This window comes from Felis catus, chromosome C1 (genome assembly GCF_018350175.1).
Source record: "Felis catus isolate Fca126 chromosome C1, F.catus_Fca126_mat1.0, whole genome shotgun sequence".
NCBI classification, from domain to species: Eukaryota; Metazoa; Chordata; class Mammalia; order Carnivora; family Felidae; genus Felis; species Felis catus.
This window is the reverse complement of record NC_058375.1, coordinates 43,060,648-43,084,304: the sequence shown is the minus strand read 5'-3', so window position 1 is coordinate 43,084,304 and position 23,657 is coordinate 43,060,648. Positions and strand designations below refer to the sequence as shown.

The following is a 23,657-nucleotide window of genomic DNA, read 5'->3' as shown; positions in this document are numbered from 1 at the left end:
GGAGAGAGTTAGGGTTGGATCTGGAGTTTGAGTTCCTGTGGGCAGCTTGTGAAATTCAGATTCCCTGGCGTGGCCCAGGCCTAACCAAGACCTCTGCGTGCTGTGCAACTAGGTGGGAGCCACGGATGTGAAGACTCCTCAGGCCCTCCTACCTCTGATGGCTCCTGCGTGCGTGCGTTGTGTCATCCGTGAGAGGCTCCGCTGTGACACAGATAAGAGCAGGGCCTTGAGCCAGGCGGCCTGGGGGCGAGTCCGTACTTCACTTCTTCCTAGCTGGGGGACCCTGGGCAAGTTACTTCACCTCTGTGAGCCCTCGTCTCATCTGTAAAATGGAGCCATCGATCCCTACCCCACAGGGTGGTTGGAGGACTGTGTGAGTTAATTTAGGGAGAACACGAAGAGTGGTCAATGCTCAGTTCAAGACTTGCTAGGTTTATGTTGACCTCCTGCTCTGAGCTCCCATCTCCTGTCGGTCCTTCAGGAATCCCCTCCTGTGCCGGGCTGCTGCGCTGTCGTATGGAATGGGAGGAGCCAGGGAGCCCCCCAAAAAGGCTCCTTTGTCCCCGCTTCTTCCCGGTGGCCCCAGGCCAGAACTTACTGTCCTAATTTAATTAGGAAGAGTCCTTCCAGGGACTTCATTAGGAAATGAGTCCAGAGCCTCAGAGACCTCTGGGAGGGGTGGGGCGCAGGAGGAGGCTGCGTTGTGTCTGACCCTGCCCAGCCCTTGGCCCTGTGCTCCAGATGTGCCCAGGAAGATAAGGGTGCTTGTTCTGTTAGCGGGGAGGGTGCAGACCCAAGACATGGAGCATGGGCAGCCAGGGCCTCCATTCTCTGTCCCCTGCCCGGCTCCAGCTGCACCACCTCCGCTCCAGGTAGGGGTAGAGGAGGTTGAGAGGTTTCTCTGGTTCTGTTCTGCCCACTGCTGGTACCCGCTGTCCCCAGCCTGGCACAGAGCAGGCCTTGGTGAATGTATGTTCGGTGAATCAATGAGTGAGCTGTGGCTCCTGGGGCTAGACCTGCAGCCTCATTTGGCCCAAGGAGCCTTCCCACCCCATGCCGATGCAGGGATTCCCTCAGCAGCCCTGGAGGTTGGAGTGGGGGATGTCCAACTTCTGCCTGAATACCTCCGGGGACAGGGAGCACACTAATTGACCAGATAGCTTCTTCTGTTCCTGGATAGCTCTTCCTGTTAGAAAATCTGTCTTCCTTTTCAATAAAACAAGCCCTGCCGCCTGTGATCAGCTCTATTTCTGAGGCCTCTGCTCCAAGAGACTGTCTCACCCCTTCACCCCCCAAGCCTGCTCAGCGTCCCTTCCCAGCTGTGACAGCTGACATGTTATGAGACCTGAGGTAAGGCCCATTCCCCTCTTGGGCCACTGCTTCTTGGTGCCTGGCAGGCTGCACGCTCTTGGGCTCTGTAAGTGCTGGCCACCTCCTGTGACTGTGACCTGCTTCCCAGGGAAGTGGAGAGTGAAGACAGGTGTGCCATGCCTAGATGTAAAGTGCCATCTCTACAGACATCTTGGTCTCCTAGTTAGCAGGGCAGCAGTTCCCAGACCCCACAGTGACCTGCAACCCAGCCCATAAGCACTCCGGGCTATGGTGGGCCTCTTCTGCCCCCTGGAACTGGTTCACAGCGTGGACACCACTCCAGCCTCGGTTAGGAACCTAGGGGTCAGCACCACCCCTGTCCCCTCACTGCTAAGGGTCGCTAAGTCCTTAGATTCCTCCCCTGCCCTGCCAGTCCAGGGCCTTTCCCCATCCCACTGCGCTATCCCTAGACCACCAGTACAGCAGTGACAACCTAAATCTGTTCTTCCCCTCCAAACTGTTCTCTGCTCAGCAGCCAAATGCTGTCAAGCATGCAGGGCTTTGTCCCATCCTTGCTCAGCATCCTACAGTGACGTCTACCACCAAGAGGATCAAGTCTGCTTGACTGACATTCAGGGCCCTTTAAGACATGCACCTGGCTTCTCTGCAGCCCCAGACCTCACCATCTACTTGCCCCCCAAATGCCATGACTCTGTGCTCCAGCAGTACCCAGAATGAGGAGCAATATCACAGGGCATCGTACTCTTATATATAGTTCCCTCTGCCTGGAAGGTTCTCTGCTTGTCCAACTGCTCTTTACCTCAAGAGTCACTGATTCCAGGGACATTTTCCCTCCAGCCCCAGGTGGGTCTGGGCTTCCTCTGGGCTGTCTATCCCTGTGTTTCTGTCTGTCCTTGCCACTCTGCACCGGGATGGTCTGATTAAGAGTCTGGTTGACACCAGACCACAGGCCTCAGGGGGATGGGGCAGGGGGATCTGGCCAGAGCCTGAGGAGGAGGAGAGAAGGGAAGAAGAAGGCATGGGGTGCTCTCTGGCTTTGCATATGCCCAGTGCCCCTGCCAGCTGTTTGTACCCCTCACGTTGTATGTGTGGGGCATCGGTGTTTCTGAGAGTCTGAGCTCCAGTGTTCGCCAAAGGGGTGTTCTGTGCCAGTACCCTGCCAGGACCCGGGAGGATCTGTAGATGGAAAGCAGGCCCTGTCTTCTGAATGTTGGCTGCCTAACTCAATGTGTGACCTCAAGTAATCAGCTTCACTTCTCTGAACCTCAAGTTACTTTGGCTATGAAAGGGGCAGAGGGCCCAAGACACTTCCCCTTTCTCTCAGGCACATCTGTGCTGTGGCTGGGGTCCGATATGGCCCTGTAGGACTGAGGCCTGAGACTGTGGCTAGACCAGACTGAGGCCTGAGACTGTGGCTAGACAGGCCCTGAGACTGTGGCTAGACCAGAACTTCCTTTCTGGAAGGAACAATTCCACAAACATTTGGCCCCTGGGGACTTCATGGGGTAGGAGTGGGCATGGGTTCGCTCTCTTTTTAGGGGAAATACCCATGCCTGCATTTGCCCAGCAGTTGGAAGCTGCCAAGAGCTTACTCCCATCCAGGGTGATGGTTTGCTCACCAGCGTCCTGGTTTTACAACTAAAAGCCCCAAGCTACCTGCACCCTGCGAAGCCCCTCCAGGTCTGCAGCAGGGCGGCCCCATTGCTTGCGGGTTCTGCTGCCAGTTGGGCGGGGCTCACTTGAGATCAAGGAAAAGGCTGAGTGTTCCCATGTTTGGGGAGGACTGGAGGAGAAAGCCCCCTTGGAAGGTCTGGAGGAGCTGGGGCATCCTGGATGGGGTGCTGGTGTGAACAGGGCCGGGTGGCATGACCATTGTTCTGTTCCTGACTCTAACATAGCTTTGTGACTGCTCTCTCCGAGCCTGTCTCCCCAGCTCTTCCTCGCTTGCTTCACAGTAGTACGGTGAGGATCGTTACCTTGATGACCCTGACTTGCCTTCCTGCTGTCATTTATATTCTTCAAGGCATTTTCCCATTTTTTTTTTTTTTTTTATGTCCCATTCTGGCCTCGCTACTCCCAAGATGAGCATTCCCACATTAAATAAGAAGAAGCTGGGGACACCAAACACTTGCACAAGGCTCTACAGTTTACAAAGCCCTTTCCACGTGTTGCCTCGGGGCTCCTAGTGTCCCCTGGGAGGTGGGCCTGGCAGGATTTACTGCACCAGTTGTACAGTTGGAGACGCCGAGCCCACAACCCCACAGGATGAAGGGCTGAAAAGAAGTGAGTGGCCATGCTGTGTGGGGGTCACTGGCTGGACGGTCCTCTCCCCTCCCACTCCCACTTTGTCAATGTCTTCATCAATAGGAAAAGATGGAGACAGATGGAAGGGAAAGGAAGACACAGGGAGGAGGGGGAAAGAGGAAGGCCATGGGGTTCGGGGGTAGGGGGAGGGCGCTGGGGAGGCAGGGGGAGGGGGAGGGGTCCAAACAGAGCCGCTGCTTCCTCTTGTGGTTCTCACAGTCTGTCTGCACCAATTCCTGACAGATGGAGGGAAGGGGAGATCTAGTGCCAAGAGGCTGTCACCGCAGGCGGGCAGAGCTGGGGGAGAGGGTGCTTTGTGGCCAGGGTTTGTATGGGGAGGGGGCAGCAGCTGGTGGTCTGGCTGCTGGCTCCTTGGAACCCGCTCCCCGGGAACCATGGTGGTAGGGGGGCGTGGATGCTGCTGGGCAGGAAAATGGGCAATGGGGTGAGCCTGTCACCTGCCTGGGACTGATCATGCCCTTGCTCCTGCCCAAGCAGAGTCAGCCACTCCTCCCTTCTCCATACCCTGTGCCGCAGGGCCCTCCCCCCAAGGACACCTCTTACCCACCCCTCACTGGGTGTCGGGCTGGGCGGGTGCTCTGGGGGCTGGGGCTGAGCTGTGGTCAGTGTGGACCAGGGCAAGGAGAACACGGGCACCTGGATGCCTTTGGGATTCTGGGGCCATGGGGGGCTCAGAGCAGGTGGGGTCCAGCCTCACATCTGCAGGACCAGAGCTCAGCCCCTCTTTGAGCTGCCCAGGGGTTTCCCAAGGCTTCTTCATGGCAAAAGACCTTTTGGTTTTCCTCTAGGCTCTGACAGGGTGGGCAGGCCCGCTCCGGGGTCGGTTCGACACCTTCAGCATCCCTTTTTGGAATGTGGGTTTCTCCAGGCAGCATTAGGTCTCATGCTCTCTTTTCTAGCACCCCCCTCCCCATCCCCCCACCCCCCCACCAGCCAATGCCCAACACAGGGCCCAGGACAGAGGCAGGGTCTAGTGAATGCTTGTTAAATGAATGGATGGATCCTCTGCTTGCATACCTCCTGGGATGGAAACCTCCTCATACAGCAATTCTTTCTATTTCCAGAAACAAAGTTCTTTCTGATTCTGTCCTGAGAGGCCTCACGGGTCCCAGTTCTGTTACAGGGGCCATACAGAGCCCCCTTGATGATCCTGCTACCTTAGAGCAGTCTTGTAGACCAGAGACACCCCCAAGCCCACCTAGCTCCTCATTGGCACCTGACAGAGCTGGGTCTCCACTGCACTAATCTCTGGGTTATCAGTAATCACATCTATCATTTATTGACCTTTACTCAGTGCCAGGTGGTATCTCACTGGATCCTCACATCAGCCCCGTAAGATAGGTCGTGTTTTATCCCCCGTCTTACAGAGGAGAGAAATGAGGCAGAAGACAGTGAGCGGCTTCCTCAAGGTCATGTGGCTGATGTGTGAGTCAGGAGGTGAGGGGTGGCTGGGTGGGCCAGGAAGACCTCCCGGAGCAGGGTGTTGTGGCAGAGTTTAGGGGTATGTGGGGCTTGGCAGGGCTGAGGAGGGGTCACACTCTGGAGGCAGATCTGCCCCTGGCCCAGCCTCCATCCCTGCCTTCCTCCCCATAATATTCACAATCAGATCCTTAACACTGAAACTTCAACTGGCCAGTATTTCAGGAGAGACGTGGGTTCCCGAGACCCAGAGCCCATCCCCACCTGGAGACCAGGCTGGAGCCTAAAGATCTTACCATGGCCCTTCCTGGTCAGTGACCTGGGATGCGTGTGGGGTCATGGCCAGCACCCTGGAAGGCAGGGTAGTGGATGGGAGCTGGGTTTCCTGCTGGTCCTTAAAGTTGGTTCTGGTCGAAGTGTCCTCCCCATTAATATTAATAATGGCAATCATTAATGATAAATTATGGCGTGTTCACCTTGTGCCAGACCGCAGCCGGGTGCCCTGGGGGAAAGCCAAGAGTAGACTGTGGTACCAATCCCGAGAGAGGGTGGGTACCTTCCACTGCATTTATCTCTTTCCAGAGCCTGTCACAGGTTGGGCACTCAGGGGGCAGCTTAATAAATCTTCGTGGTTGAGAAACAGGTACGTGGGCCCCTCTGGTGGGACACACTCCTCCCCTTTCTCCATCATTCATAGATTGATTCCACAAACATGGCTGCCGGGCCCTGTGCCCCCCCCCCCCCCCCGCCCCCTGCCCCGGCATGGCCTCTGAGGCCTGCACTTGCCCCTCACCTTGGCTCTTTGGATCCTCAGTTGCTCTCCAGGGAGTGTAGTGGGTGGCTATGGTCCCCTCATTCCTGTTGACTATCTGTGTGACCTCGGGCAGATCACTGCCCCTCTCAGATTGCTGCCCAAAGCTGGCCTTGGGTTCTTCATTTGTACAGTGGGGTTATAGCAATCCTTTGCTCAAAGGACTGTGGGAAGATTAGATGAGATGATGAGCACGTTCGCTCTCATGCTCAGGATGGGATGGCGGGAATGAAGATCCCAGAACACCTCTGTTCTCTACGAGTGACCTCATGAATCCCCCGAGACCCCTGGCCCTCTGCTAACAGAGGGGTGGGGTGAGTCAGCATGTGAGTGGCAAATTCGAGCCCTGGCCGCTCAGACTCTGAGGCCCATGCCACTGCGCCAAGCAGGGACGAAGGACTTAGCCTGAAAGCTCCTTTGGAATTGGAATCGCAGAGGCTCCTGGCTTCCCGTGCTGATCTCCTGCAAGCCTCCAGCCCCCAGCTCCCAAATCCCTCCTAATCCTGGGAAAGAGGCAGCCCCCTTCCGCCCCCATCAGGTCTGTCAGCAGCTCCCAGAACCCTCCCTGGGCCTGTCACCTCCCACATGGGCCCAGAAGCGGCAAGCGAGGGCCTGGGCTGCGAGGGTGGGGGATTTCCGACTAGGGTTGAGATCTGTCACAACATTAATGTTAATTAAGCCTCGTTAATTCAGTTCTCTGCTTACGCAGAGCTCCTGACAGCAAATTATTCATAAGTGAAGTGGTAAATTTATTGCTGCGTTTTCCCAAACACTCAGCAGCAAAGAATGTGCCCCTGGGAAAGTCAGAGGAAAGGCCTGGGGACGCGCGCTGTATGGCTTCTGCCAGCCTGAACCACCTGGGCCTTGTAGCCCAGAGAAGCCAGGGCTCACTGGGAGAGGATGGACTCTGGGCCAATCAGAGAAGGCTACTGGAGATGTAGCGAGCACCCCGTCCCTGGAGGCATGTAAGCAGGAGGGCAGGGAACATTGCAAGTCCCTCTGGACCTGCCTATCATCTCCACCTCATCCATCTCACACCACAGACTGTGGTGGCTCTGTGTTTTGTTTCCTCCCATAGAGCCTTGAAGTCACACAGTAGGGCCCCTAAAGAGTGAATTCGGATCTGGATGTGAGCCCCAGAACTGCAGTGCAATTTGACAGCAGCCCAGTATCCTCCACAGGGACCAGCTCCCCGTCTGCTGAGGCCAGACAGCCCTGCCAGGAGGCCGTGAAGGGGTGTCTCCCTATCCTGGGTTGTGGGGCACTCTTGGAACCAGGATCAGGCCCACGTCTGGGCAGATGGCTCTTGAGCCCAACCCCCCTTTCTAGGCTAGGTTATCAACCCTCAAGGTAAGGGCATAGCCTCTCCTGAGTTTAGTGGGAGCCTCTCCCACTCCCTGGCCCCACAGTCCCTCCCCCTATGCCTTGCTTCCCTCCTTGGCTTTGCACTGTGCCCTGCCTGGGACATTGGAACAAACCCAGACTCCGCGTACCTAGAATTTTTTTAAATTAATTAGAGCATTAAATGGTAGCCCTGTGGGAGAATCCCACCATCTGGCTGTCACGAGAGAGGCAGGAAAATCTATGCATATTTGTCTGTACTGTGCGAATGTCATACTAAGCCACCTGCGCACGTGTGGATATGTGGTCCATGTGCTGTGGAACGTGCACCGTGCGGCTTGTGCGTCCGAGTATATTTGGCACGCGGTGCACATCTGAGCATGCAAGTGGGCCGTGTGTGCCTCTGTGTGCATGTGTGTTCGTGTGCAAGAACACACGCTGTGGACATGCACCGAGGGTCAGCATGCCTGCCTGAACGCACTGCAGGCCTAGCTTTTGGGGGCATGGGTCAAGCTGAGCTGGGTACAGAGAGGGGGCAGCCTCTCAACCCCTCCTGGCTGAGGTGGTGATCACAGACAGGTACGCTGTGCACAGGTAGGAGGAGGGTAGGTTTGGCAAGTGCACAGCTGGCCTGCAGAGGGCAGGCAGGGAAGGATTCCTGTCTCATCTTTGACAGATGGGGAGACCCAGGCCTGCCCAAGCACAGAGCCAAAGTGTGGAAGGGCCAGGACTGGAGCTCAGGCTCTGGGGCTCCCTGGGCTGTGCTCTTTCTGCTCCACTGGCCAGTGTTTCTTGCCTTTGGCATCTCTTACGCTGTTAGATTTTCATGGTGGCTCGGAGATGTTCTTGAGAGAATACCGCCCCCATTTCTCAGGGTTGCTTGGGTTGGTGGGGAGACAAGGTCAGGACTTGCATTGCAGACCCTGTGTCCTTCTCATTTTGTGGAGGAGGCAGTTAGGCCACTGGGCCGGCCTAGGGTGGTGGTGTCAGGGCAGAACACTGGGCAGATAGAAAGCTATGTGACCTGGGCCCATCCCATCCATCTTTGAGCCTCACAGGGTATTTGTAAGAACTAAATGAGGAAGTGTATGCAAAGGGCTTTGTAAACCCCAAGGTACAGTGGACAGATGAGAGTTTGGCCCAGAAGTGGCCTTCACACTTGTCCCCCGGGTACCCTAAAGAGAAGGCCAGGAGGTGGGGTCCTGGACTTCATGGTAGAGCAGGGGACTCCCAGAGAATGAGGAGGATGTGCCTACAGGACACTCTGGCCTCCCAGCCTCACATGGGCTCGACCTTGGACAGGCTCATGATTCAGCCAGAGATGGGCAGTGGAACACCTTCCAGCCCCCCTCCCCTATGCAGCTTTCCAAGGAACAGCCCTTCTACATATACATGGAAAAACCAAATTAGGAAGAACCAAGAGGCCCAGGACAAGAGGCCAGGCCTCCTGATGTCCTTTAATAACTGTAACAAGAACTTTTTGAGGGCCTACTATGGAGTGGGGGAGCAACTGAGAAAAGTTGGAAGTTCCACCAGCGAACATTTTCTAATCTCTATTTTCTGGAATATTAGAATATTCTGAATATCTTCTAAGTGCCAGGCCCCAACTGATAGACATAGCTCACGTCCAACTACCCTGCAAGTCAGAATTCACCATCACAATTTTGCACGAGGAAAACATAGGCTCTGAGAGGTCAAGTTACCTGCCAGCTACTAAGGGGAGAAAGCCAGGATTTGAGCCCTGGTTCCTTAACCTGCTCCTGGTGGGAGGAGGGCCATAGTGGGCAACGGACCAGCATCTGCCAAACATCTGTGCTAGGAGAGTATGTCTACTTGAAGGAAAGGCAGACGTGAGTGGAAGTCACAGGGCAGGGGGGGATGCTCCCAGAGTAGGCTGTTTCGGAAGTGGCTCTCTCCTTTCACCTAAGCTGTGCTGGGATCTATCTTGTTCGAGTTACCATGCTGGCTCAGAATCTCAGGGTGAGGGGTTCTGAGAAGTGGCGAACGTGACCAAGGTCTGGGCCAGGGCACCATTGGGGCGTGAGGGTCTGCTGGGCACCTGCCCTGCTCCCTCTTTGCCCTTGTCTCCTGTAGCCCCGTCTACCTCCTTCTGTCCAGATCTGGCTCAGAGGCCTCACAGCTGCCCTGCTGGGCCACTGACTGGAGGCACTGAGCTGTGGCCCATGACTATTAACTCTGCCCATGCTGCCTGCCCCTCAGGCAGGCGGCTGGCCTCAGATATGTAGGTGGTCTCAGGGCCCTGAGCCCCAGCTCTGCAGGACCAGCACCCTGAGACATGGCCAACTCTGAGGGTCTTACCAAACTGCAGGGCTTGCCGGCAGCTGGCAGGACACCTGGTACAGTAGGCCCCCTGCTTAATTCTTTTGGCTTCCAGCAGCAGAGATCTAAGACTTTCCAGTTAGAATGGGGGGGTCATCAGAAGGTTGGCCCTCCCTTGGCCCCCCCCAGAACACAAGACCAAGGGAGTATGCTGGACAAGGAGAGGCCCTGAGGGCCTTTGCACTGAGCTGTCCCTGGAGGGTGCCTGGGGACCCCCTCTGCCCTGAGCTCTTTGCCAAGCGGTCCAGTGGCAACGCGTGGGCCTGCCTCTCCTCCCCGACTCAGGCACGGCCGTCTCCCAGGAAACGGGGAATTTTCCCTCATTCCCATCATTAGGGTGCCAGGGCAAACAAACAGCCTAATCCAGATGAGCCCTGGGCCACAATCACATTCTCTTTTGGGGTTTTCTCTTTATTTCTAGCAATTTTGAGAAGACCGGAGTCATTGGTATTCCATGCAGGTTAATAGAACTGCTCCCTCCTCAGTATTATGCCTTAATTTCCTTTATCGCATAGCAAGCTGGAATTAATCGCCCCTCTCCTTCCTTTTTTCCCACCGAAACCTATTACCAGCCTGTCTGGTGGTTAAAGTCATTTTGTGGCAGCTCTTGGCTCCTTTCCACTTCCCTAGGAATCTTTCTGACCAGAGCCAAAGAACAAGGAGGGGTGAAAAACCCATTTGTACAAGGTGGGGATCTCCTGTTGAGAACTTATTTCCCTCTCTGTTCAAGAGGAAGGAACGTGTCCAGCCTCCAGCGGGCACCGCTGACTGAGTCCCCTGTTGCTGAGAGCATTCAAGAGGGCAGAATGGCCATATGTCAGCACTGGGAACAGAGGATTCCTGCACTGGTGGGGGGAAGGGGCAGGCTTTTGCCACTCCTGGAGCCTGGATTAGAACCTTCTAGGGTTCTGTTCTTTGTGAGTTTAAGATTTCTCTCTGTGATTTCAAAGTTGGACAGATTCTGTGCATCCACAGCTCTAACATTGGGCCATTTGGTTTTAAGTACTTTTAAACTGTGTGTTTTCAGATTCTAAGGTCATCTCCTTGAATTGAAGTTTCTATGCAGTGATTCTAAGGCTATTTTATGATTCTGTGAGCCTCTTAAACTGCAGTCTGCTCCATGTCTGGGTCTTGCGCAAGAGTGTAATTGCTTTGCTGGGGCTGCCTTGGGAGGCTAGTGTAGGCCCCCTCTGATCTCAGTTTCCCCAATTATGAAAGGTAAGGGTTGGACCAGATGGCCTCCAGGACTTGACTTCCAGGTATGTTCTGCCTATAGTCCTTGTTGGCTCCTTCTGAGCCTACCTACCCACCCCCATCTCCCACTGCCCCCTCTGTACTGGCCACCTCCTGGCACCTCAGGGGACCCAGAATGTTCTCCCCTTGTCTAATTGTCCTGAGCCCTCTCCTCTTCCAGCAGGAAAGCAACTGAGCTCTCCTCCAAACTGTCAGCAAGGAAAAGTGGTGTGGAGGTGATGGTAAGAAAACAATCATTAACAAGAGCTCCAGTGCCTTTGTGGGCTGTACTGTTCACCATAAGTTCAACATCTACAGTCTCCCATGATTTGTGCCTCCTAAGGGGGCTAGTTATTGATTGTTAGCCCCATTTTATAGGTGAGGGAACTAAGGCTCTGGAAGGTTAAGTAACTCACCTGTAGTCACACCGGCAGTTCCAGGACACCGAGTCGCTTGCTGTTAGTGTAGCTGCAGGCTGGCTGCCGGCTGGAGTTGAAGCAGCAGCCAAGGTGGTCAGTGTGATGAGGGAGCTCAGGGACCCTGGAGTCATCTGTCCCAGGAACCTGCTGCCGGGCAGGGCTGTGGCTTGCACTTTCCCACTTCCTGCCGGCCCCAACCCCAGGGATGTTGAAGGGCTTCAGAGAGTGGACCCCATTTCCTTCCAGATGCACCAAAAAGCCAAAAAGGAAACCGCCTTCTCCATCTGCTTTTAGAATCTACCTTTTACTTCTGGATGAAACAAGATTTCTCAGGGTGGGCTTCCCCCGCCCCCACTGCTGCCAGCCAAAATCACCTCTTCTTTGAGGTCCAGCTCTGGGCTTCCAGTTATCCCCTCTGCCCCACCAGCAACCCCACTTGCAGGAGAGGAGGTGCTGGTGAGAGCTGAGACTCCCAAGTTCAGTGTCCTTGTTTTCAGCTGGGGCACTGAGACTCAGCAAGGGGAGATGGCTGTCTGAGGCCACACAGTACCCTCACCACCCTCAATTTCTTTGTAGAGCATTAGGGATAAGATGACTGGGTTTGATCCTTCTCAAGCCCTGTGACCTTGGGACAATCCATTGCCTCTCAAGGGTTTGACTTCCTCATCTCTCAAAGAGAGTGATGCCCCCCTCCCCTACTGCCCACCCTCTAGAGCTGCTGTGAAGAGCCAGGTGCAGGAGCTGGGGGGTGGGAGGCAGGGATCTGGAACCTGCCGTCAACACCACACCCATTCAGGATCCCAGGCTCTGCTGAGTTTCCAGCCAGACATCTCCTTGTCTCCTGAATGGAGCCCGCAGTTCCCCCTCTCAGAGCTCCTCTGTGGCCCCTACTTTCAAGGTCCTTCCCCTCCCCACATGGAGCACCTAGCCAGAACCTCGTACATCCTCTGCTGTCCTCGTCACGCGGCAGCACTCCTGCCACCTCTCCTGGAATCAGGTGCTGATAACACTGGGCTAGTAACACTCGGCCCTGCCCACATGCCTAGAGAGCCGTTCATCTGTCCCTTCCACTCTTGACCTGGCGGGGTACCCAAGGCAGGCCCATGAATGACACACATGGAAAACCTGACTTCTTTCTCCTCCCATGTCTAGATGGGGAAACTGAGGCACAGGAAGTGTCAGGGATTTTTCCAAGGTCACTGCAGAGGTCCAGGGAAGCCTGGAGAGGTGTGCCCAGGACTCCAAGGCCCAGACCACTCAGAGGCTCCTCCCCACACCCCCAACCGAGGCCTGGGTTTGTGGGGCTCCCCCAGAGAAGCCCTGTGAAGGGCCTTCCTGTAGCTAAGGGCCCAGCTACCATGAGACATGAAGGGTCTGCATCTCCCTGAGACTGACTTCATGGTGGTACCTGAGCCACCGGTCATCGGCCGACGGAGCCGTTGGGATGACATACTGAGCTTACTTTGCTCCAGTCTGGTGGAGGGGAGGCCTCCCCAGAGCCCCAACCGGGAAATGAATGCTGTCCAGCAGGACTGCAGATCTTCAACTCGTCACTGACTGCCAAGGTGGGTGCAGCCTGGAAGGGCGTGCTCCGGGCACTGCCCAGATCTAGCCTGCCAAAAATATGGCAGCCAGATAAGCAGCCTGTGGGAATGGAGTTTGTGAATGCTTTCCCTTGGCACCCCAGGCTGGGCCTCCCCTCCTTTCTGCCTTATTGGAGGTGGAGGGCATTGTCAGACCCCATCAACCGCAGATGCTTGAGCTAGTGTTGAGGAGTGGGGAGAGTTTGCCGGGTGGAGACGGAAGAAGCACCTCCTGCCTGGTGGAGCTGCACGAGTAAAGGTAGCCAGAGGGAAGCCCACGGTTTTGCCCATGACCTTTGAGTGCATGTGGAAGCCCATGGGAGCCAGGGATGGGCCAGAGCAGCTAGCAGTGTAGCTTGAGGTGTCCGTGAGGACCCTACTGAGACACTTGGTCATCTCCTGGGGCAGATGGGAACCTGGCAGGACAAGGAAAGAAAGATGGCTTTCAGATTACAGAGAGGCCTTCAGCAGGACAATGGCTACTGGCTCTGGTTTTATTGCCCCCCACCTGGAGCCACAGGAGTGGCTTAGGGGGCCTGGGGACAGAGCCACAGTTCCCTCTATCTATCAGCCTTGTTCTGGGCCTTGTGGTGGATAACACCATACCTCTGAAGGAAAGCACGTAGATATCTTCTTATCCAATCCAGCCATGTCATGGAGGAAGAGAGAAGGCACTGAGTAGGCAAGGTCACATAATACAGCCAGGACCCCCCAGGCCAGAGACGGGAGATGTGCTGCCCATTTGTCACCAGGATGGCCCAGTGGGGGACCTCCTGGGCAGTGCTTCTCCTAGCAGCCTAATTGGCAAAAGCATTTGCATTTCCACTTAGCCAGGGCTGCTTCCCAGGGTGTTCGGCCACTGCCTGCTAGGCAGAGGGTGCTGCATCAACACTGCTGCAGGGGCAGGGCCCTGACTGCCTGAGGGGTGGGTGGAGGGACTGCCCCCCTCCCAGACAGGCAGGGGTCTCCACTCCATCATTCACTCCCTGACCACCAGCAAGCCCAACGCAGGCTGTTGCCTGAGGCGGTGCCTGCCCATTGTGTGTTCTCCGACCCCTCTGGCCTGGCTTCCTTGCCCCTGGCTGCAGAGTTCTGCCCTGGGGAGCCCTAGGTTTCCTACTTAAAATCAAAGTGGGTAGAGGTAGCGGAGCCCAGAGCAGTCTGTCGGGTGCTACGCAGCTTGTTGGGGGCCGAGCCTGCCTGGAGTGGGATCTAGAGCCTTTTCTTCAGCCGCAAAGGAAGAGGCAGAAGAACTGCTTCTCTTTCTAGCAGGGCGCTGGTACCAGGAGAACAGGGCCCAGAAGGTGGGTGTCCTGGCAGGCTCCAAAGTCTGCCCAAGGGAGGCAGAGCTGTGCATCCCCAGCTCAGGTGGCCTGGCTGGGGTTAGACAGGAAAGTCCTCTGGTCAGAGGAGGCTGAGTCCCCACTGGGGCCAGCTCTCTGCTTCCCATCTGACTGGAGGGACAGTATGCCGCTGGGAGCCAGGCAGGACTCTGGCTGGTGGTCATAGAGGCTTTCCCAGCCACACCTCCTGCCCTCTGGAGGCTTCTGTTCTGAGGGTGCCATGAGTTTCCCTCCAGCTGTTTGCTTGGGCCCTAAAATCCCAGTGCCAGGTGGGTGGCCCAAATCCAGGGTGGGACCAGCCAGGGCTTGGGGCCTGAGCTGAGTGCCACCTTATCATCTAAGCAGCACCTCTCTTATAATGTTTGGTCCTTTTGCAGGCACCAGCCAAGGACCCCTGCAGATCCCCTTCCCCTCTCCCCCACCCCCATCTTCCGCCACCCCCTATAGCTGTCACTGGCTCAATACCTCCTGTGTCCACAAATCACTGTGACAGACCCCTTTGTCGTCTGTCCCTCGGAGACGCTCATCTTCCCCGTGGCGACAGGGAGTCCCACATACCCCAGCTAGGGCTTGGACCTCCCTTGGTGACGGTGGGGCCGGGGTGGCCGGCAGCTTCTGAGAGCAGCTCTGATGTGCTGGGGCCCAGAGGAGGGACTCGGCTGTGGGAAGTCCCAGGTGATCCTTTTGGAGGGGCAGCAACACCTATGTCATAGAGTCACTGGCCCAGAATTTCAGCTGGAGGGTGTCCTTAAAGATTTGTTCATGGGGCGCCTGGGTGGCGCGGTCGGTTAAGCGTCCGACTTCAGCCAGGTCACGATCTCGCGGTCCGGGAGTTCGAGCCCCGCGTCGGGCTCTGGGCTGATGGCTCAGAGCCTGGAGCCTGTTTCCGATTCTGTGTCTCCCTCTCTCTCTGCCCCTCCCCCGTTCATGCTCTGTCTCTCTCTGTCCCAAAAATAAATAAACGTTGAAAAAAAATTAAAAAAAAAAAAAAAGATTTGTTCACAAAGGAAACTGACGTGCAGAGTGGGAAGAGGTCACATGGCCCATCAGAGGAGTGGGGCCATAGATATTCTCTGAGCACCCACTTGGCTCCAGACCCTGTGTGGGGCGATCACTGAGATGAAGGAAATGATGGGGAAGCACTGGTGTGCATCCAGGTGAACACCTGGGCTAAGGATGTTGAGGCAAGAGCCCTGGACTGGGGAAGAAGGGGCTAGGGTTCAAGTCTAGCCAGGAAGTCTTGCTCTAGCCCCTCTCCCGATCTGGAGCTCCCTCTCCATCCTCACCTAGTGGATGGCATGCCCCTCCAAGGACCCCCCAGCTGAGGGTAGTATGGAGACCCTGTGTCTCCATTTTAAAACAAGGTAGTATGGACAGCTCATGAGCAACGTCTGTGTCCTTGGCCACAGTCGACCGGGGGATACTCCACCGGTCCTGTATTCCCCTAACCCTAACCCTAACCCTAACCCTAACCCTAACCCTAACCCTCAGCTGCCCTTCCTGCCAGGGAATCACCTCCTCCAAGAAGACCTCTCTGTGGCTGCCTCTCATCCAGTCTCACCTCCAACCTCCCAACCTTCTACACCTCATTTCCATACCTTGTATTTTGGTCTTGTCTTATGATCTGGACCGGTTAAGAAATGTGCAGCCTCTTCGTGTAGTGAGTTGGAAGAGGAGGAGAGAACCTGGAAAATCTTAAGGGAAACTGCCCAATTTAAAAGCAAAGATGCCCTCACCAGAGAGCGGTCCTCTGAGGCTCACTGCTCCATTCTTTCATTTTTTCCTTCAAACCCTTCACATGCCCGCCCCTCCCGGCCCCCCCCCCCCCCCCCCCCCCCCCCCCCCCCGCCCAGCACCTGCTGCTGCTTCATTTCCTCTTTCTCCCCAGGTGGGATGAGAGGGTGGGGGGGAGAACCGCACTCAGATGTCACCTGCTGATGGATGGTGGTGGCCCCAGGCCCTGGAGCCTGCTGGGCAGCACAAAGCTGGGAGCCAAGCCCCGCCCACCACGCTTCGTGGGTGTTGGGACACTGTGGGAACCATTTGCCTTTCCAGCACCGCCTAGAGCCTTGAGTCTGATTGTCAGCGTGTGGACGCTTGGATTGAGAGACACAGTGCCTTGCAAGGATGGAATTGGAGGCCATCCACAGCTTATGGACCTGCGTGACTCATGCTATAACTGTCCTGGAGTCCCGTCACGGGGCTGAGCGTGAGCAGATCACAATGTGCTTAGAACCTTGGCTCCTTAGAGAGTTACAATCTTAAATCCATGGAAGCTGTTCTAAATGTTAGATTAGACCCATGGGATCTTTATTTTTTTTTAAGATTTTAGTTTTAAGTAATCTCTGCACCCAACATGGGGCTCGAACTTAAGACCCCGTGATCAAGAATCATGCTGTACAGACTGAGACAGCCAGGCACCTAGACCCATGGAGTCTTTAAACAGAGGGTTCTTAGGAGCATCACACATCCGGGGAGGGGTTGGGGTTTGAACCCAGTACTGCTGGGGATGGGCTGTGAGCCCAGGGGATGATGGAGAAACAGCCGATGGGGTCTCCCCTCGCCCTCTTTCCAGTAAGTACTGCACCTCTATTTTTGTCTGTTTTATATGTTGGGGTTTCACTTGGTAAAAGGGTTCCTGTGCCTCAAAATAAAGTTTTCCAGGCCCCGTGCTGTGCTGCAGCTCCGTGCCAGGACTCGCCACAGCCCGAGAGGGTGGCTCTGGCCAGCGGGTGACTGGGCAGGCAGACGGGGGCCTCCCGGGAGGGGGTGCAGGTTGCTCTGGGCCACCGTCTCCTCCCCCTCTCACTCCTGCTGTGTTGTTGCTGCAGCCGGAGAACACTCCGGGTCTGTCGTCCCGTTGACTGGGGTGACAGTTTAATAGTAGCTTCCTGGGCTGTCATTTAAATCTGCCTGCCAGGTTAGTAGGCCAGGGGCGGGCTGGCACGCCCCCTGCCCCCACCCCGGATCTTCATTCTGCTGGCAGCGGTTGTCTTGGCAATGCTGGGGCCTGGCGAGCTCTGCAGTAGTGTAACTGTGGGGGGAGCAGCCCTTTCATCTCCCCGACCCGGGTACAAGGGGCCCAGCTGCCTTAGGGCTGGGCTGCAGGGCCGGAGCCAAGCTATCCGGTGTTGGTCCAGGCCTGGGAGAGGAAATGGGGACACACCAGTCCCTCTGTGCCGTGGGAGGGGAAGGGACTGACCCAAGTGCCTCAGCAATCGTGTTGAGCTGGAATCCACCTTGCCTATGGGTCTCTGCTCTGCCCTCAGAGAATATTCCCTGGGGCCCACAGCCTGTCTGCAGAAACCTGAGGGCCAGTATCCCTGACATCTCTCTCATCAACCTGTCCCATGTGGCCTGGACCCAATCCCCCCTTTCCTGCTCTTCTCTGCACAGGTAGGTCCCCGCTCTGAGGCCTGGGGTCTTCCCGTAGCTTCGGCCAAGTGTCTGTGAATACCTTCTCCTTTTTTTCATGGCTTGGTGGAGCTGGTCCAGAGACAGAAGCCTGGGTACCAGCCTCTGCTGTGTGACCATAGGCCAGTCCTTCCCCTCCCCGGGCCTCATCTTCTTATCTGCAGGATGAGGGGCTGGCACTGCAGCAGTATGCCCTCGGGTGTCGTTTATTGGCCCATTTGTTTCTTGGAAAATTAATAGACAGTGGCACCTGCAAAGGATGTCCCTTGGCTAACCAGGTTTGGGAAGTGTGGGAGGAAACAAAGTCATTCTGATATCTGCAGGCCTTCTCAGGACCTTCAGTAAGCCAGTGGGCGTCATGCATCTCCAAGGGGGAAAACAGCAAGTCTTCTCACAAACATCTGGGTGGATGGCTGCCCCTGCTCTCCCGCCCCTTTGCCTCTCTCTTCCTCTGCCAGGGGCCAGTCATCCATCTCGCACAGTCTCACCAAATCCTGAAGGAAGCCCGGGCAGTTTGGAGCCACGGGTTTTGTGGGCTGCGAAGCAGTAGGCCCCTGTGCTCAGCAGAGGCTGGGTGAGCTCAGAGAAAGTAAAGCCCCTGTGCTGGGCCTCTGAGGGGCAGCTTGGTGCTGGCATGGTAGCGCTCCCAGGCCCCTTGCCACTTGCCTCCTCTCCTGCCCCAGATTGCCATTCGGCTGGCTCCCCCACACCCCAGGCCGTTATCCCACCTCCTGGAATGCCCTTTGTCGCTCTCCTCACTCCCGCGGTTTGGGTGATTTGGCCCACTCCTCTTCCTTGAACATAGTCCCCTCCTTCGGGAAGTCTTTAATGCCTGGGCTGGGTCAGGTGACCCACCCCCTGGCTTCCTGGCCACAGAGTCAGAATACATCAGGGCTCAAGTGCAGCCGTCCCACAAACATGTGCTGTGACCTTGAGTAGCCCCCTCTCTCCGGGCCTTGGTTTTCTGCCTTACAGAATGGGAGAGTTGTAGAGGGAGGGACCTTGGAGACCCTGGGCTCTGCCTGGACAGAGCACTGATTGCCAAGAGGAATCCACACCAAGCCGCTCCACCTGGCAGCCCTGACCGATCTTTGTTTTGAAGCCCCCTGTCTGCACTGGGGCTGCTGGGTGAGCGTGGGTGGGGAACAGCAGTGGGAAGGATCTTATTGTCTCAGGGAAGGAGGCCTCCGGGGGTGGGGAAGCTGGGAGGCGCTGCGTGATCATAATAATTGCACAAGATCATAGACTCTGGGTGTTGAGCAGGACTTAAGATTCAGTCAGCACCACACCTCCATTTCCAAATGAGGAGGCAGGCCCCATGTGACTGATGGACCCGATGTCACACACACGCAGCAGCTGGGGCTGCTGACTTCCCACGCCTCAAACTTGCACCTTTACGCTTTTCAGTTATAATGCTCTGATAACATCCTCAGCCCATTTGCTTCCCACAGCCTTGTGTGTTTGGCGAAGCAAGGATATTAGCTACGAATGTGGGTGAAGAAAGTGAGGCTCAGAGAAGTTGTGTAACTTGCAAAAGGTGACACAGCCCAAGTAGCAGAGTAGAGTTTGTCTGACCATGGACTGTCTGATGCTTTCCTCTGCCTGTGTTCTTGTTATAAGTAGCAACGCCTCCCTCCTTTGTCCTGGATTTCCCATTCTCCCCAACTCTGCCCTGGGGTCAGCTCCTCCCCGCCACCCTCTGGAATCCCAAATCCTTTGTGGCGGCCCATCTGTTGCCATGGCACCAGATTATGATGTCGCAGACCCTGGATGACTATGTACAGCTCCTGGGTTGTGGAGTACAGGGGCTCACAGAGGTGGGCATTGTCCAAGGGGCAGACTGGCATGGAAGGAAATAAATCCCTGGAAACAGGGAGCCACAGCCTCAAGCCCAGCTGGGGAATCACCCTGGGAGTTGGAGCCAAGGCTAGGAATGGGGGTCTGGCATGGCTTGCTCTGACGGGCATGCCTTGGCAGGGCTGATGTAGCCTCTTGACGAGGGACTGTCGGGCTCATTACACTGAATGACCCAACACTGGGATGCTTGCTGGGATCCCCTGGGAGAGCCTTTTTTGCCTTTTGTTCTTGTAGTAGTGCTTCATGGGAAAGCCACCCTCCCCACCCCTCACTTGCCCAGAGAGGGAAGGAACTTGCCCAAGGTCACCCAGAGAGGAGGGGGCCATGCCAGCATTCAGTCTCAGCTCTTGTTCCAAATCTTTCCATGTGGTTAGAGATGTGGCCCACTAGGGCATTTAGTCTGGTCCCCAACCTGAAAGTGGTCATGCTGCCTCAGTTTCCCCAGGGTGGTCCATTAGCAGAGACAGATTGCCGCAGGCCCACAGTTATTCTGGCATACACTTTTGGGCACATTCCAAGGGAATACTTCATCTGTGTGCCTGATCTGCCTCATTGCCTTGTCCTGTGGCCCCGGGGACCCGAGAGCTATTTATTTCATTGATCACACTGCATTTGCTCTTCTGGGGTCCTCTGAGCCTGAGGGCCTTAGAAAGAGCCTGTGGAAGGAGCTCAAGCTTTGGCTCATGGAATTAAAATCCCACTTCTGCCACCTACCACCCTCACCTCTTTGAGCCTCAGGTTCCTCTTCTGTCAAATGGGATTAACAGCACTACCAGGATAGATGCGAGGAGTCACTGGGATATTGGGTGAAAGGTGCCGGGCCAGAGCACCAGGGTGAAAACTGTCCAAACCAGTCAGGACAGTGAACAAATCTGTTCTCCAGAACATGCCAGGAGTCATCCATTCCTGAGGCTGCCACTTCCTTCCTGAGCCTGTTTGGTCTCAAGGCCGCCCTTCAGGACTATGATGGTGTTTTGGCTGCCCTGGTCTCCTTGCCAGGTGCCTTCAGGGCTTGGCACACCGTGGGAGGCCAAGCTCGCTCCCAGGCTCCCAGCAAGGAGGGAGGAAAGGGTCTTTGGATAGTGTCTGGCTGGTCCAGGCCAGCGACAGAGCCCCTTTATCACCTTCTCCATCAAGCTGACCTTGCTCTTTTGGGTTCTGCCCGTTCTTCACCCGCACTGAGTTTCCGGGGGGCAGGTTGGGCTGATTTCTCTTCTGTGTGCTCAGTGCAGAGCCTGGCGCAGAGGCAGGCTCACTGAATGCCAAGCCAAAGCTGCCATGGGATTTTTCCCACCTAGTTTGAGGCTTTTCTTCCAAATCTGATGCTGCTGAGTGTTTTGTTTGGGGAGCCATGGTAAGGTAGAGGGGTATCTGACTGAAGTGAAATTGTGGCCCTGCTCCCACTCAGATGTGACCTTGGGCATGTACTTAACACTTCTGTGTCACGATTTCCTCAGCACAGAGACTGGCACACAGAATGCACTTGGAGAAGGTTTGAACAGGATGAGGGAGACATTGGTATATACATTTCTTCTCTTCTGTGGACGCTGAGCTTCTTGTGGAAGGGATGTTCTGGTGTTCATGTTACAAAATACCCCACGTGCTGTGGTTTGTAATTGTACTTATTTCAGGCCATGGCATTGGTATCTATTACCCACAATAGCTCCTCGGTGCGGGGCTCAGGGAGGGCTGCCTGGGGATCCAGACTGGGAGGCAGGAGAGGTGGTTCTTTCTTTTTTCTTTTTTTTTTAAATTTTTTATTTTTTTAATTTTTATTTATTTTTGAGAGAGAGAGAGAGAGAGAGAGAGAGTGTGAGCAGGCAAGGGGCAGAGAGAGAGGGAGACACAGAATCGGAAGCAGGCCCCAGGCTCCGAGCTGTCAGCACAGAGCCCGACACGGGGCTCGAACCCACGAGCTGTGAGATCATGACCTGAGCCAAAGTCAGATGCTCAACCGACTGAGCCACCCAGGAGCCCCATCTTTTTTCGTTTTTTAAATTTTTAAAAATGTTTATTTATTTGAGGGGAGAGAGAGAGAGAGCGCACACACACGCACAAGCAGGGGAGGGGCAGAGAGAGAGCGCGTGAGAGAGAGAGAGCGAAAGAATCTGAAGCAGGCTCCAGGCTCTGAGCTGTCAGTGCAGAATCCAATGTGGGGCTTGAACTCATGAACCATGAGATCGTGACCTGAGCCAAACTTGGACACTTAACCGACTGAGCCACCCTGGTGCCCCAGGAGAGGTGGTTCTGATCCCTGCCTTGTTATGTTTCCCTGGGCCAGCCCCTTTCCCTCTCTGGGCCTCAGACCCCACTCCTCCGCCCAATCTGTAGGTAGACTGATTCCTCTAGTTTCTGCTAGCCCTGCACAGACAGAGGTATTCTTCTAAAGAAAGGGTGAAAAAAAAATTCATCTCAGAATGCAGATGTACTGCAAGGATTCCACTGAAAGGCAGAAATACAATGGATTCAAGAGACCCAGGGTCTGTCCCCAAATCTCTGCCAGGCTGTTCAGGCCAGGCGAAGCAGTTGCATGGCCCCAGAGGCAGCCAGAGGGCCCTTGGGAGGATTTACATAATTCAACGCTGGTCACTGGGAAGAAGCGTCCCTGGGAGCAGGTGAGTCCCGGCCCTGGAGGTGTGGGAGCCATGTTCCCATACAGTTCATTGTCCCCACTGAGATCAACCCTGAGTCGGGTCCTGTGCTGAATATGACAGCATCCCTACCCTGGAGGAACATCAGGCCAGTAGAGGGACAGGGAGGAAGGCAAACCATGTTCCTGCCTTCTTATCCCAGTTTTGTTACCAGCTGTGAGATCTCAGCCTGCTACATAAGTTCCCTGCGAGGGCACGGAACACCTGTTTCCTTAGCTTGTTCGAACTAAGGCTGAAACCATAAAAACAGCAGTAGTTGCTGCTTACTGCACCTTCTGTGCCAGGGTCTCTTTCCATATGCTTCACACATTGTAGCTTGTCACTCCTCCTCAGAGCCTTTTTGTTTTCTTCTTCCCATTAAGAAAACAGAGGCTCAGAGGTTAAGTAACACCCCTAAGGTCGTACAGATAGAGAGAGGCAGAGCTGGGATTCAGACCCCCATGTGGAGCCTCCCTTCCAGAGTGTCTAAGTGCCTCTTACTCTTAGGAGACTGATTTGGGTCTCTTACCCAGTAGATGCTCTTTTCATCACTCCAAACAGAACATACCTCATTAATCTTGTCTCAGAGTAATCATTTGCTTTTAGGATTCATTAGCAACAGCTCCCTGGTGCTTCCAGAGGGGCCTGGTTGGGGGGAGCAGGACAGGCCAGTAAAGGGACTGAGAAATGGCTAAAGGGGTGACTGTAACTGCCATCGGTGATGGGGGAAAACTTCCTGGAGGTGGTGGCAGTGGAACTGGACTTTGGGGGAAGAGGAATATGACAGGGGAACAGGCAGTCCCTTGGTGGATAGGTCCTGTCACCCTTGTTGGACCTGAGCTCCTGAACTTGCAGGCAGGGCCAGGCGTCACCTGCCTCCACCTGGTGCTCAGCAGATACCTGGGGAATGACTAAGCATTTCTCTCCTGTCCTCTTTTGGTAGGCGAGGCACTCCGTGGCCTGGTGGGGTGGTGGGAGGTCATGGGGTCCTGCTTTCAGACAGAGCACATCCTGGGCACCCCAGTGCCACTTGACTGTATCCTGAAAAAACCTGTGCCCACCAGGCCCCTCACGCTCTTTTCCTTGCCCCGCAGCCAAGAAGACCTGTGCGGACAGCGACTTCACCTGTGGCAACGGCCACTGCATCCCGGAGAGGTGGAAGTGTGATGGCGAGGAGGAGTGTCCGGACGGCTCCGATGAGGCAGAGACCACGTGCAGTGAGTCCTGGCCCTAGGGCTGAGGGAGGGGGCTGCATGTGGGGAGGGTTGGGGTTGGGGAGAGGGGCGGGGCTCGGCTTCCTCATCAGAGCTTCCTTGCTGGGAGGTTGGGAGGTTCAAGTGAGGCAATCTGTCAGACACAACTCCACACCGACCTTCTGCCACACCCTTGGGGGGCCCCTGGCAAAGAGCCAGGTGTATCCAGTGCTAGTTTCTGGTAACTTCCTCACAGGCCTCTTGCAGGTTGAGCCCTGCTCCTGGAGCATCAGGAGCTAGAAACAGCCCTTCTGCCCAGAAGTACCCAGAGCATATCCTCAGGGGCTCTCTGCCACACACACACACACACACACACACACACACACACACACACACACACACAATTTTTCTGGAGGG

The 23,657-nt window shown here is 55.6% G+C and overlaps 1 protein-coding gene across 10 annotated transcripts in view; it reads left to right on the top strand.

The window, feature by feature from the left end:
* The window catches only part of LRP8 (LDL receptor related protein 8), an 80,184-nt gene that overhangs the window by 12,640 nt on the left and 43,887 nt on the right, over positions 1 to 23,657 (top strand). For all 10 annotated transcript variants that reach the window (XM_023258708.2, XM_023258707.2, XM_023258706.2 and 7 more), the window contains exon 3: positions 23,142 to 23,264. In XM_023258708.2, coding sequence (XP_023114476.1) covers positions 23,142 to 23,264 — 123 coding nt within the window. The remainder of the gene's footprint in view (positions 1 to 23,141; positions 23,265 to 23,657) is intronic.